Source organism: Xenopus laevis, chromosome 8L (assembly GCF_017654675.1).
Source record: "Xenopus laevis strain J_2021 chromosome 8L, Xenopus_laevis_v10.1, whole genome shotgun sequence".
Lineage (NCBI taxonomy): Eukaryota > Metazoa > Chordata > Amphibia > Anura > Pipidae > Xenopus > Xenopus laevis.
Window position 1 is genome coordinate 15,001,789 of NC_054385.1, and position 15,129 is coordinate 15,016,917.

At 40.9% G+C, this 15,129-nt stretch overlaps 1 protein-coding gene across 1 annotated transcript; it reads right to left on the reverse strand.

Annotated features, from left to right (window-relative positions):
- Positions 1 to 2,038: 2,038 nt before the first annotated feature.
- Positions 2,039 to 14,635, reverse strand: ak1.L (adenylate kinase 1 L homeolog; the record flags this gene model as incomplete). Its single annotated transcript, NM_001094214.1, is given in 6 exon segments — positions 2,039 to 2,994; positions 3,114 to 3,305; positions 6,602 to 6,718; positions 9,176 to 9,339; positions 11,015 to 11,050; positions 14,382 to 14,635. Coding segments are annotated over 6 exon segments (639 nt in total). The 3' UTR covers positions 2,039 to 2,925.
- Between the last annotated feature and the right edge of the window lie 494 nt (positions 14,636 to 15,129).

A 15,129-nucleotide genomic window follows, 5' to 3' on the forward strand; every position in this document is an offset into this window, starting at 1 on the left:
ATCTATCTATCTATCTATCTATCTATCTATCTATATCTATATAAATAATACAGCCCTGCAGGTGGGAAAGTGTTTCAGGGAGATAGGCCTCTAGCAGTAGATTAGATCTAAAAGCTGGTGACGAATCTCCCTGTGTCAGTACAAGACACATATAAGAAGAAGTGGTCGAGAATTGGTTTGGTCTTAAATATTTAAGAAGGAAAATTGTAATAAAATCTATAGAAGAGCAATTAAGATGATAATCGACTATCTAAATTATGATGAAAGGTTGGCCAAATTGGGTTTATTTGCATTAAATAAAATTTTAAAAACAATATTCAAAAGTAACTTTTACGGTCACTGTATAAATAAATAAGGGTTCATAAAATTGTCTCTTTTTCCCTGTTAGATTTTGCAGAGGACACAAGGGCTTGTATTGGGAGGAAGGGTGTAAAGGGCTGTTTACATTAAAAACTGTGAAGGAGTGGAATTGTTCAATGAAGTGTATTCAGATTAGAAATTTTCCAGAAAGGGTTGACTGCCTATTTAGAAAGTGTGAAAGTAGGGTTGCCACCTATCCGGTTTTTGAAGCAGCTGCCTGGTATAAATTCTCCTGCCTGGTTCTCTGGGTTGTAGTGCCGGCAAATTTTGCGGACTGTGATATCATTGGACTTGCCCTAGCTTTAATAGTGCACCCCTAATGTCAGGCCCACACCTTTGTCATGCCTGTGCTGCTAACAAAGGTGGCAACCCCACATGGTTACTGATATTAACACTCTTGGTACGTAGTTTATAAAGGGACTTTATACAGTTTCTGTAGCAAATGACATCTGCACATTTTCTTTCCACTGGGTTACCTAGAATGTTAGGTAGGATTTACTTGAGAAAAGGCTGAATTTGTGGGACATGTGTCTCATACCTCATAACATTTTGGAAATAGAAAGAGGGACAAAAAGATTTGCAGAAAAAAATATTTTGACCATATTTTTGTGTACACTCCCCCTAATTACCATGTTCATTTTACAAAATTTGGCAGGTTATGAAAGTTTGAACGCACGAAGGTGAATTTCCGTTTAAGCTGCAAGTCACAATTCCCCTAAGAGACCTGATTATCTTAAATTGTTTCTTTGCTTATCTTATAGGAGAAGGTAAGCAACGGAGGCATTTTATTGGCAATAGATTAGCTGCAATAGTGCAAGCTAGAATACTATGTTTATTCTGTAGAATGTTTTCCCATACCTGAGTAAAAAGCTCTAGAAGCTCTCTGTTTGTTTAGGATAGCAGCTGCCGTATTAGCTTGGTGTGACATCACTTCCTGCCTGAGTCTCTCCCTGCTCACTCATAGCTTTGGGCTCAGATTACAGCAGCGAAAGGGGGGAGGGGAGAGAGTAGCAAACTGAGCATGCTCACGCCCGGGGCAAGGAGGTTTAAGCTGAAAACAGGTACAGAAGCCCATGTGTACACAATAGAAGGAAAGAAATGCTGTGTTTGTTTTGACAGAGGAATCTGAGCAGCATTACTTTGGGGGTTTACTGGTGTATTTATATAGACCTTTCTGATAAGGCTTACTTAGTTTTGACCTTTCCTTCTCCTTTAAATTGTTACAAAAGTATCTAAGTGCACCTCCCACGTATTCTGGGCCCTCGTCCAAAAAAACAATTACGTTTTAGAAACTTTGTATCTTTTTCTGGCTTCAGTGCAAGAGATCAAGGAGAAAGTTGGGACATTTCAGTGACGATCCTACGGGCTGAACGGTCAAAATCAGCACTGTCCCGTGAAAAACCGGACAGTAGGGAGGTATGGTGTCTTGTTTACAACTGTAATTACTATATAAGGTTATCTTAAATTTCAGGTTTGTGTGGGAATAACAGTCCTGTTAAGGTGGGTGAAGATATCCTATAGGACTGAATTTAAATCACACCTCAGCCAAAACAGAGACACTCCAGTTTGATAGTGGGTTTGGGACAGTTAGCTGAGAAAGGTAAATACAGATAGTGAGCACATAACTGAAGGTTGCATTAAACAAAATGTATTGGTGAGGAAGCAGCAGAAATCTGAATCGGGTCAACAAGTGTTTTATATTTAAGACTAATGAACATACAGAGACAAATGAGAAGAGGCACATGAACACAGCAGTGTACATATCAAATTGAGTGGTGCATGTCAATAGACCAAGTGTAGATAAAATGTTGAACAATAAAGCTGGCCATACATAGGGAGATTTGCTCGTTTGTCGCCAAATAACCGGATCGCTCCCCGATATGTCCACCTTGAGGTGGGCGATATTGGGCTGATATGATTGTGGGCCCTAGGGATCACAACTAGAAGAATATGGGCGGTCAGATCGAGGATCGCATTAATGAACCGATGCTATCCTCGATCCGACGAGATTTTTAAACCCGCTCGTTTGCCTGACTAAGCTGATGACTTAATCTATCGGCAGCTTATATCTGCCTGTGTATGGGAACCTTAACGGTTTCTGTTGGTGCAACTGGTCTGTGCAAGGATAGATCCTAGAGAAATGACTTTCCAATTTGAGCTGAAGCCTATTGTTATCTAGATGTAGGTGGACATTGTGAACTGATACTGTAGGTTCATTTCATGAACATGAGAAGCTTTGAACATAATGTTTGCCTCTAAAATGATATGATAAACCAGACATGCTGTTTCCATGTATTGCATCACCCTTTTCCATTCATCAATCAATTGCAGTAAATGAAGGGGAAAATTGCACTTCACCATAGCTGCAAAACCGAGTGTTTATTGACCGTTTCAGTCTTCAACAGGACATTTATCATTGTGTACCGACGATACCAGCCCCAGGCACAAGAAACGTATGTCCCAAATGTTGTTAAAACCGATGAGACGGATGCATGAAATGAGTCAGAAGAAAGGATTCAGAAGCTTTAAGACACAGACATGAGGCATATTTGCCCCAATAAAAGCTTATTTCAGGGTGTCTAGTGCAGTGCTGACTTGTTTGAAGACATCATCTACGTTTCCTTCTGCATTGATCTGCACAAAAAAAAAAGAAATATATTTAATTTGCAGCAATCTGACACTTTTTCAATGTATGTCCTTTAAATACACAAAGTCGCAGTCTTATTGATGACGTTAGAAGATATTTTTCATACCTTTCGGACAATGCCTCTTCCTTCATACATGGCAATAACTGGCTCAGTAGCTTTATAGTAGGTCTCCAGACGCTTCTTGATTGTAGCTTCGTTGTCATCTGCTCGGCCACTGGTCTCCCCACGTTTCAGTAACCTCTTGACCATAGTGTCTGAACCAGCGTCAATATACAGGAGCAATGAGGGAGGCCCGATCTGTTGACCAAAAAAAAAAAAAGTGCTCTTGATAACAGCACTACCATGTCTGAGATTCACACAGTAATTATATTTTAGCAAGCGTGCTACAGATATGGGATCGGTTATCCATAAACTTTGTTTTCAAAAATCTCCTAAATAATAGTAAGGTAATTTATACAATGTTCTTAGTCACAAAAAGGCAATGACTGTCGCCTTTTCAAGTCTCACTTAGGGATCCAATCTTTGGCCAGTGCTTCCTTGAAGGCCCAACCGTAGGCCAGGGATCTCCCTTAGCTCATGAAATGAGAGCAAATATAAGTCAATATAGGTGTTTTAGTCTTAGCTTCAGGAGTATATAGTACAGTAAATACCCTAACCAACCTTCAAGCTAGGCTTTTAGGTGTATCTAGAATAGCAAATGGCCAATCTCCCCAGTTCTCACCCTAACTGGCCTTAATGTTTAGCCCCACTGCCACTATTGGTCAGCCCCACAGTTCGGAAACCTCTACCTAAAGACATGGTGGCCCCTTCACGAAAAAGGTTGGTTGTCCCAAATACTTCAGATCCCAAACATAGCACATAATATATCTCATACGTGTAACTTTAATAAAAATTAGACCTGGCATATACCTCCACTGAGGGAGAGGAAGGTGGGATTTTTTGGCAGGGAATGCTGCGAGTTCCTCTAACTGATTAGAGATTTGGCACGAATGCAAAAGATCTGAGTTTTCCTTTGCTGATAATGGTTAGGCATCTCTAGATAGAGAAACATGCTAAAAAACCCAACACATGCAAATTCTGGGAAAGACAAGACCATGGAATGAAGAAAAGGAAAGGGATTGTCCTGTGGGATTTTCTAGTAATGAAAATAGGACAAGGTTTGTGTAACATGGCCATATGCTTTCAATCTACTAAACAACTATTCTCTCAGAATGTGAGAAGAGAACCCGCCATTTCCCTTGTTTTGCGTCTACTTGTTGATAACAAACGACGCCATGTGAAAGACTGACGCATCAGTGATAACAGAGGAATACAGAAAGCAGAGGAAGTATTCCAAAACAAGCAAGACACAACAGGAAAATAAGATATATCTTAAAAAGAAAAACAGTCCTTACTTGTTTTAAAGGGAAAAAATAACCCGTTATTGTTTGTGTTTTAAATGGCTACGATAGCTTCACAATATCTATTTTTGCAGCTGCTTAGAAGCAGTCTTCTCCATATCTGTTAATCGCTGGTTTCTGCTACAATTTTTCAGGAGTCAGCCAGGAGTACAGCAATACAATCACACAGACCCTGCTTTCAATAGCAGTTACATTTATGTGCAACACAAAACACATTCATGCAAAATGGCTTGGAGTGCTCTTCTGTAAACTGCTTCTTTACATTCTTTTATTTTCTAGTTTGTCAAGACATAGCAGTTCATACAGGGCTAGTATGATGAATGTGAAAGGCTGGTTTTGGAGTCCATGGATGTTTAAGACCAGTGTCGGACTGGGATGCCAGGGGCCCACCAGAAAACCTTAGATCTAAGGCCCACTGGAAAATCGTAGACTGTGGGACCACTTTTCAAACTTATTTCACCTCTCCTCTCTCAAACTCTTTATTCTCTTAGTCTTGTATTACTTACTTCTACACTATATTCTTCCATTATTAAGCATTTTTTCCCCATAAAGAAATAGGGAATGACCATGAAATAGGCTAAATGGTTAGAAGCAAGAGGGCCCACTGACACCTGGGCCCACCGGGAGTTTTCCTGGTATCCCGGTGGGCCAGTCCGACACTGTTTAAGACTGAGAAAATGCATCAATGGTATTAAAGGGGTCTTGCCTTCTGCACATTATATGAGATAACTAAAACAGTCAGATGATATACATGGGCACAGTCTGGATAGTTTGACTAATGTGGAGCAGGACGAGTAAAAAAGCTATTGCTTGTAATTCAAAGATACAAGAGTGGGTTACACTAGTGCCTACTCTTACCCTTTATTGCCTAAAGCACCATGACATGCTCCCATTTAGGGTGGTGGTACACGTGGAGATTAGTCGCCAAGCGACAAACCTTCTCTTCTGCGGGCGACTAATTTACCCAGATGCCTTCCCACTGGCAAGAATGAGAGCTGCTGGTGGGATGGCATACGTATCGCTTCATTTTCTGAAGTCGCCCAAAGTTTCCTCGTGAGGCAACTTCGGAAAACAAAAGTGATACGTATGTCCCGCCGGCGATACGAATTCTTGCCGGCAGGCATGCATTTCGGGGAGATTAGTCGCCTGCAGTATCTAAGATTTTTTGCTTGGCAACTAATCTCCCCGTGTACCACCACCCTTACACTAACCTTCTCTGCAGAGTAATGCTGCAGTCACAAATACATCAAAGCAATATAAGCCAGGTGACAGCTCCCTCTGGTGGCCATACAGGGAATGGGTGTACTGTGCATATTATAAGCTATGTTCTCATACTTTCATGCACTGTAAAGTATGTGAGATACATTGCATTAAAGGCATTCTGTCATGATTTTTATTTCTAAATTACATTTTGTTTCTCCTACTCAATGGAACTGAATGTGACGCAGTGGGACCTGGATTTCACTAGTGTTGTTCTTAGATCTACCAGGCAGCTGTTATCTTGAGTTAGGGAGCTGCTATCTGGTTACCTTCCCATTGTTCTGTTGTTAGGCTCCTGGTGGGGGGGGTTGAGGGGGGTGATATCCCTCCAACTTGCAGTACAGCAGTAAAGAGTGACCGAAGTTTATCAGAGCGCAAGTCACATGACTGGGGGCAGCTGGGAAGCTGACAATTAGGGATGAGCAAATTCTTTTGCCTTGTTTTGCCGCGGAAATGACGCCCATAGACTTGTATGGTGGCGTGCATCAAAAAAAAAAAGACGCGCAACAAAAATAGTTTGACGCCCATAGACTTTAATGGGCGTTGGCGACATTTCGCCAGCAGCGAATTTTTGTCGAAACGAAACGGGTCAAATTCGCCCATCCCTACTGACAATATGTCTAGCCCCATGTCAGATTTCAAAATATAAAAAAAATCTGTTTGCTCTTTTGAGAAATGGATTGCAGTTTAGGAATCTACCGGAGCAGCACTATTAACTGATGCGTTTTGAAAAAAATATGTGTTCCCATGAAAAAAATATGTTTTTCCTTTAAGGAATAATCACTATATTTAACATCTTCCCACTGTCTAGTTTTAGAACAAACAAAACTACAAAGGCAAGATACTATAACTCCCCAATGCATGAATCCCCATGTACCATAGCAGAGACTAATGAGACAAGACTCTGAGAAAGGGAGACTAAATGGTACCTACCTTCTTCTCAAATTCTTCTCCTTGCTTCACTTCACGTGGGTAACCGTCTATGAGGTATCCCTTGGAGGTGTCTGCTTTGGCAATCATGGCTTCTTTCAGCATGTCCAGAACTGTGTCCTAGGGAATGAAAGAGAGCTGTTAATGAAAGGAAAAGAGCTGCTGTTGATACACTACATCTTCCAATATTAGTAGCCAACCAATTACAGGTAGGGCCTGTAGGGAGCACTGGAGTCCTTGGTTCAGTTCCAGTCAGGGCACTACCAGTGAGGAGTTTGTCATGTTCTCCCTGTGTGTGCATGTGTTTCTTACAGGTACTATGGGTTCCTCCCACACGCCAAAAACATAGAAGCAGGGTAATTGACGCCTGATAAAATTGACCATAGTGTGTGAATGTGGTAGGGACCTAAGATTGTAAGCTCCACTGAGATAGGAACTGATGAGAAGCAATGAATTTTGATGCCAGAACTGTCCTCGTTTGCAGCCACTGTGCAGCTGCCTTAAAGGGGTTGTTCTCCTTTGAGCTAACTTTTAGTGTGATGTAGACTAGAGAGTGATATTCTCAGACCATTTGCAATTGGTTTTGATTTTTTATTATTTTTGGTTTTTGAGTTATTTAGCTTTTTATTCAGCGGCTCTCGAGTTTGCACTTTCAGCAGTCTGGTCCAAAGTCCCCAAACAACCATGCATTGACTTACACGAGAGACTGGAATATGAATAGAAGAGGTCTTGACCAGAAAGATGTATAATAAAAAGTGGCCGTAACAATACTTTTGTAGCCTTAGGGTTCAAGCACACGGGCAGATTCGGGGAGAATTAGCCGCCTGGCGACTAATCGTCTCTTCTTCGGGCGACAATCTCCCCGAACTGCCTTCCGCCTGCTAAAATGAAAAATCGCCTGCGGCAATGCACTCGCGGCATTTTGATTACTGTGAGGCAACTTCGGAAATCGAAGTTGGGGTACACATTTACAAGCACTGTTTGTTAAAGATCCTTGCACTAACACATACTCCTTTCACGTCTTAGTTCTGCGCCACTACCTTGCTTGAATCTTGAGCATATGCATCTATTGACACAGGGGAGCCTTGGAGCTACCGCCACCTCCAAAACAGGCTTGTGCTCCAGGGGTCCCACAAAATCCCAAAATAAAATGCAATTGCTGAATGCTGAAATGACACCAACTGGAAAATTTTCAGCAAATTTGCATGAAATTCACATCAAAGTGCAAGTACAACTATGTCAATCTCTTTGGCAGCCTTAATGATTCTAGAATTACGGGTTTTGTGATGAGCCCAGAATTTATTTACCATGATTTCTGATGGCAGCCCTGTATGCTACTAACCATTCCCCAGGGGTGTAAGTGTAACTGCAGACCCAGCGGCTGCAGAGGGGCACAGGAGGTATAGGGCCACATGAAGCACAAATAATGAGAGATTTCAACATATATTGGTAAAACAGGACAATCTCTGGATATGTTGGGGGCCCTAAAATTGATTTGCTGTTGGGCCCAATAACATCTAGTTACTCCACTGACCATTCCCAGTCTCGCCCTACATTACAAACTGCCTTGCCTCACACACTCACCCTGGATATCCAAATAAACAGATTTCTGCCTGTTCACCCTTCTGCAATGCCTTATCTTCTGTCCCCATTTAATCTGCAGTGAGCACTTTCCTCCCTATTGTTTCTTTGTCTGGAAATGATGTTTGTAATTATGCTTATGTGATGTCATTGTTATAATGCTCCTTGCTACTAGTAATGCCGGCACCATACATATAAATAATTCTGTTTGTCTAAAAAAAAAACAAAAAAAAAACAGGACCCGCAGTATATATACAAAGGAAACATTCTAAATTTGTTAGATTTTCTTCCTTATAAGGCAAAGTACTCATTTGAAACACAAACCACAGATAGATGGATGGATGCAGTGTGTGCCATAGGCCAATGGCGCACAATGTTTTAACTCGTGATGAACACAAGAACTATGTGATTTCCAGCTTGACTTGTGGGTGCAACTTGTTCTTTATTGCTCCTCTATTGGGCAATTGCCCCTTCTGGTCAAGCAATTATCCCTCAAAAACGTTCAGTTCTGCAGTTCCAATCAATAATTGCCTGACCTGCAAGTGCACCAGCCGGGTCCAGGCAAGGACTATTTAGGGCAATAAATAATAAGCTCACCATTTTTTTTTGCATAATAAAAAAAGATGAAATTCTAAGCAGCTTTCCATTATAAAAATCTGTCTTTATATGCACTGCGGTTTTCTGACTTCCGAAGCAATGTAGCAGAAGCCATTTGATTAACAGACCTAAAGGAGAGTTCACTTCAGTCAGGACCAGAGAACCGAAAAATGGATAAACAAATACAGCTTTCAATGGCAATTACATTAAAAATGTTGTAATTGGTGCCTGGAATTGCAGTCTCTTTCATTATGCAAAAAGCTGCTCTTGGATGGCGTTTCGCTTTTAACATTTGTGCATTGGAAAGTCTTAGGATCTATGATGTTCTAACATTCTCTAATATATTACAGACCCTGCTGTAGATGCTGATCTGAGGCTTAACACAAACAAACCGCTTACCAAAGGTACCAGCTCTCCTCTCTCCATGATGGCTGACAGTTGCTTCCCTCGTTCTGATCCAGAGGACACCTCTTCCCTCAGCAGGTCTCCAGTTGACAGGTGAGTGTAGCCATATTGGTGTACGATTTTCTCACATTGTGTCCCTTTGCCAGAGCCTGGACCACCTATGTTTACAAATATAAGTCAGTTCTCAAACAATTAAATCGGTGCAATAGGCCCAATAAAGGCCTCCATATAAGGCCTAAAACAACACAGAGTATTCAAATATGGGCTTGCACTCAAAAGCACGTCATTGCACCAGGGTGGTATGTAGGGATGCACCGAATCCAGGATTCGGTTCGGGATTCTGCCTTTTTCAGCAGGATTTGGATTCGGCCGAATCCTTCTGCCCAGCCGAACCGAATCTGAATCCTAATTTGCATATGCAAATTAGGGGTGGGGAGGGAAATTGTGTGACTTTTTGTCAGAAAACAAGGAAGTAAAAAATGTTTTCCCCTTCCCAGCCCTAATTCGCATATGCAAATTAGGGTTCGGATTCGGTTCGATATTCGGCCGAATCTTTCGCAAAGGATTCGGGGGTTCGGCCGAATCCAAAATAGTGGATTCGGTGCATCCCTAGTGGTATGTACCTGTATTATAATCCGTATCATGTTGAATTGATTTTCATGACACTATTTGTCTAATTGACCTTCATATGTATTGTAATGTTGTAACATTTTTGCATTTTTGTCTAAATACAATCTTTTTAAAAATACCACCTACTGTATGTTTACCCCAGCACAGTGCACTTAGATAATTGGTTACAGATAAACAGACATCCACATTGCAACTATGTAAAACCGTCTAACTGGTGTAATAATAGTTAGAATTGTTTAATATTGGAATTGCTTCAGTAAATGCATCTGACACATGGATATGGTCAATTTATTTAATTTGCAATTTTCTGTAAAAACTTGTTTTAAAGTCAAAGTGTGCCATCTAGAGGACAGTACCGGAATATTTGGTTTTGCATCAATCCGATACTGTCCAGTGCAATTCAACTTTTTACACGCAGAGGGACAATTATTTTTCAAACCAAGCGTTTGAGGGTAGAGTTATAATAAAATGATGTTATCATACAACATATCATGCAGTTTATGGAGCCCTTCAGTAACACGTGAGCCATAAAAACATCTGACCCTGCGTGCGGCCCTCCAGTTAGACAGCCACACTGTAGTCTAACATGGCATTTAAGAAATTCAACTCGGCATCTGGCAACTGCTGGAAGGGCAAAAGTGTCATAGAAGATTTGTATATATATATAACCATTTCCAAAGGGCACATCTGTTACCCTTGGAAATATGACTTTTTCTGCTCACAAACTAAATTTTCTGCTGACTGTGGCATGTGAAACTGAACAGCAGGTGGTGCTGTTGTTTTAAATAGGGATGCACCAAATCCTTATTTTTGGGATTCTTGCAAATCCTGGATCTTTCATGCAGATCTCTACTGAAAACTACAACCACATCGAAATGCTAATGTGCACATGCAAAATAGTGTGAGCATTGAGAAAGAAATGCACAGATTTTCTTAGGGTTTGGTTTGGGCAGTCACTTGGATTCAGGCAAATTCGAACCTTGCTGCAAAAGGCTTGGATTTCTGAATTTGGTGCATCCCTAGATTCAAATTCATTATGTCAGCTGTGTAAAAACTGCTAATATTGCAAAAACTAGAAATAATGGCAATCGCAAAAGTCCTCAAAAGAGTACACTAATTTTACATTTATTTGTTCGTAGAGTTTAGATTTACTTTAAATACTTCAATCTGAGTTATTCAGCAATATAAAAAGCCAACACTTACCCACCACAAAGATGATTTTGCTGTTTTTAAGTTTATCTGCAAAAGAAAAAAAAAACAAGACGTTATTCTACAGGATCAAGATGGAAGAGAAATTCTCTGATACTTCCACCCATGTCTTATAGTAACTAGCCCTAGTTTGCACTGTATTTGTATGTGTGTGTGTCTATGTATGTGTGTATGTATAAGCAGTCCAACCATATCGTAATGCACTCCCTTAACTTAAATATCAGGGTATATAGGGTGCGTCCTAGAGTGAGTGAAACCATGTATAACATATATATGTTCCAGCAGAGTCGCACTCCAAAATTGTAAAACGTAACATTTATTTTTCCATCATAAAAGCATGTTCAGTCAAGTATACTCATCTACATGGGAGACATCATATCATGGGACGCAATATGTATATATATATATATATATATATATATATATATACAGTTCCTTTATCTGGAAACCCATTATCCAGAAAGCTCAGAATTACGTAGAGGCCCTCTCCCATAGACTCCATTTTATCCAAATAATCCAAATTTTTAAAAACTATTTTTCTCTGTAATGATAAAACAGTGCCTTGTACTTGATCCAAACTTAAAGTGGCCATAGGCGCACTGCTAATATCAAATTAAAATAATTTTCGGAGGATATTCGGTGCATGTATGGTGGGAGATGAGCTGACCTATATCAACAGAAGACTTGGATATCGGTCGGCTCATTGATCAGGCTTGCCGGAAAATTTTGATTGTAGGCTTGTGGTATAAAGATCTAAATTATGGAAAGATACGTTATTCGGAAAACGTCAGGTCCAGAGCATTCTGGATAACAGGACCCCCATACATATATATATATATATATATATATATATATATATATATATATATATATATATATACTTTCTGCTCTTTAAGTATGTCAGTGGGTTGGGTCTTCCTTGACACATCCAACATTCAACTAAAATATTTTTATTTAAACTAACAACCAATTCTGCCATTAGTTTGAAGTGTTGTTATCACTGATGGCTTTGGGGCTTCCTCTATAGGGAAGTGCTGATTTGCTGTTAACATTCATCATTCTGAAAGAAACTGCCATAAAAAGTAGGGCTTGCAAGGAGGACAGGAGAAAAGAGACCAATCGAAACTGTGTAGCTCACCTATATGCCATGACATCCATATCTAAATACCGTAAAAGCCAGTTGTGTAACTACATAGGAAGATATTTGGGGGCTTCCCTTCCTCTAGTCCAGTGGTCCCCAACCAGTAGCTCGTGAGTAACATGTTGCTCTCCAACCCCTTGGATGTTGCTCCCAGTGGCCACAAAGCAGGTGCTTATTTTTGAATTTCGGGCTTGGAGGCAAGTTTTGGTTGTATAAAAACTAGGTGCACTGCCAAACAGAGCCTCAATGTAGGTTGACAATCCACATAGGGGCTACCAAATGGCCAATCACAGCCCTTATTTGGCACCCCAGGAACAGTTTTCATGCTAGTGTTGCTCCCAAACTCCTTTTACTTCTGAATGTTGATCATGGGTTCAAAAGGTTGGGGATCCCTGCTCTAGTCTATAGTTCTAAAGTATACTCCCCCCCAGCTGCTTGCCTACCTTTGAGTGGGGACCCCGGGGAGGGAGGACGCAGGGAGCCAAGATAATTTGCCGGCAGGGGGTGGGAGTGAGAAAGCCACCCCTTCTAAATTTAACCATACACAGTTAGTATACATTTAAGAATATTGCTGAATCCCATACAGAGTAAGGGACACCTGCTCCTCTTCCTAATGGTTTTTGAATTAAGACACCCAACATCCTTTTACTGTAGGTGGAATTGTAGCCTTTCTTGATACATCGATACTAGTACTTTTAGTATGACGTAGAGAGTAAGACAATTTGCAATTGGTTTTAATTTTGTATTATTTGTGGTTTCTGAGTTATTTAGCTTTTAATTCAGCAGCTCTCCAGATTGCATGACAGTAGTCATTTCGCAACGCAACCTTAAATTGCGTCCTATACGTCCATCCTGGAAGTATCCATCATAGTTAACAATTTCACTATCACCCCCTCTCCCCAGGCCTTGGGGTTATCCTAGATTCTGCCCTGTCATTCACTCCTCATATCCAGTCACTTATTAAATCATGTCACTTCCACTTAAGGAACATATCCAAAATACGATCATTTATCACCCAAGATGCTGCCAAAATTCGTATTCACTCTCTCGTGATATCACGTCTAGACTACTGTAACTCTCTTTTAATTGGCCTTCCCCTCCAGAGACTTCTCCTCTCCAGTCCATAATGAACACTGCTGCGAGGCTCATACACCTCAGAAACCGCTCCTCCTCTGCCTCGCCATTCTGTCAATCCCTGCACTGGCTTCCGCTACTTTTCAGAATCAAATTCAAATGAATGACCCTGACATTCAAAGCACTTCATAACTCTGCCCCATCCTACATCTCTGAACTCATCTCTATATACTCACCCACTCGCTTACTACGCTCCTCTACTGACCTGCTACTCAGCTCTTCTCTCATTACCTCCTCACATGCTCGCATTCAAGACTTTGCAAGGGCTGCACACCTCCTCTGGAACTCTCTCCCACGGTCTGTCCGACTTTCTCCCAACCGTTCTGCTTTCAAGAAATCTCTGAAAACGCACTTCTTTCGAGAAGCCTACCCTCACTCTGCTTAACTACCAAACGCAACACCACATACAGTATTACATTTCTCACCCACTTAATTCGATCTTGCCCACTCCCACACCTTGTGTATTACTCCCTTTCCTTTAGAGTGTATGCTCCTTTGCACAGGGCCTTCCTCACCTTTTGTACCGGTATTGATTGTGATGTATGTAACTCCATATGTTCTATGTATATAATTCATGTGATTTAGTTGTATAATCACATTTACTTTACAGTGCTACGCAATATGTTGGCGCTATATAAATACATGTTAATAACAATAATAATACTCGACTGCAAAGGGGATAGTTCAGTTCTTAAATTATTTTAATGTAATGTAAAGTGTGATATTCAGAGACAATTTGCAACTGGTCTTTTTTTTAAAATCGCTTTTGAGCATTTTGTTCAGCAGCTACCCGGTTGCTAGGGTCCACTTTACCCTAGCAAAAAGGCAGTGGTTTGATAAAACTGGGAATATCAATTGGAGGAGGTCTGAGAAATATAAGGAATAAAAAGTAGTAATAAACTTGTAGCTTCACGGAGCTGTCGTTTCTTGGATGCCCCATTTGAAAACTGAAAAGGGCAAATGATTTGAAAGCTATAAAAAAATGAAGACCGGTTTAAAAGTTGCCGAGATTAAGCCAGTCTATAAAATCCTAAAAGTTAACTAAAAGGCAACCTATCCATCTGTGACCACATTAAATGCAGTTACCTGAGTTTTCTTTAGCTGGTCCTGTTTTAGATTTGCCCCTGCGACTACAGCCGGATCCCATGTTTCTTGGCTTGTTTATGATCTCTGCGGCACTTTCTCTTTCTTTGCTAGCTCAGAGGGTACTTTCTTTGCTATTAGGCACCATCACCTTGCTTTTTGACCGATCTTCCCCTTACTTCTCAGCCCCCCAATAGCCGTGATGTTCTTGTGAGTGAACAGGGATGGTTCAGTTTATTCCTGCGTTTGGATTTTTCTCTGTGTGTGTGTGAGTTTCCCTGGTTCCAAGTTGGGCTGGTTTGTGGTGAGTGGCACTGTGCCTGTTCACATGGTGACATACACCCCTTCTCAGCTGTAACCCAGGACATTTCTAAACAAATCTGGGACAACTGGCAGACACTTACCAACGGTTCCATTGTTACTATTGGCCTAGGGCATGGATTCCCCACAGGCACAATTCTTTCTTTTTGCAGCCCAACACAGAATGTTTCCAGGTCTACTCTAAATACTCTAAATACTTGCATAACTCCATTACAAACAGTGTCTGAAGTGAACTAAAAATCCCAGCAAACCTAAACGGCTTCCAAGAGAAAATCTCACACCCTCCCGTGTCTCTGTGTCTGGAGTTAAAGGCCAGCTTCATTTTATGTGGTCAGCTAAACTGAAGCATATGCTGACTCTAAATGTAGCCTCCTCTATAAAAAGAGATGGGTGTGTGCTACAGAGAAGACCCAACCGCACCAGTTGCTTT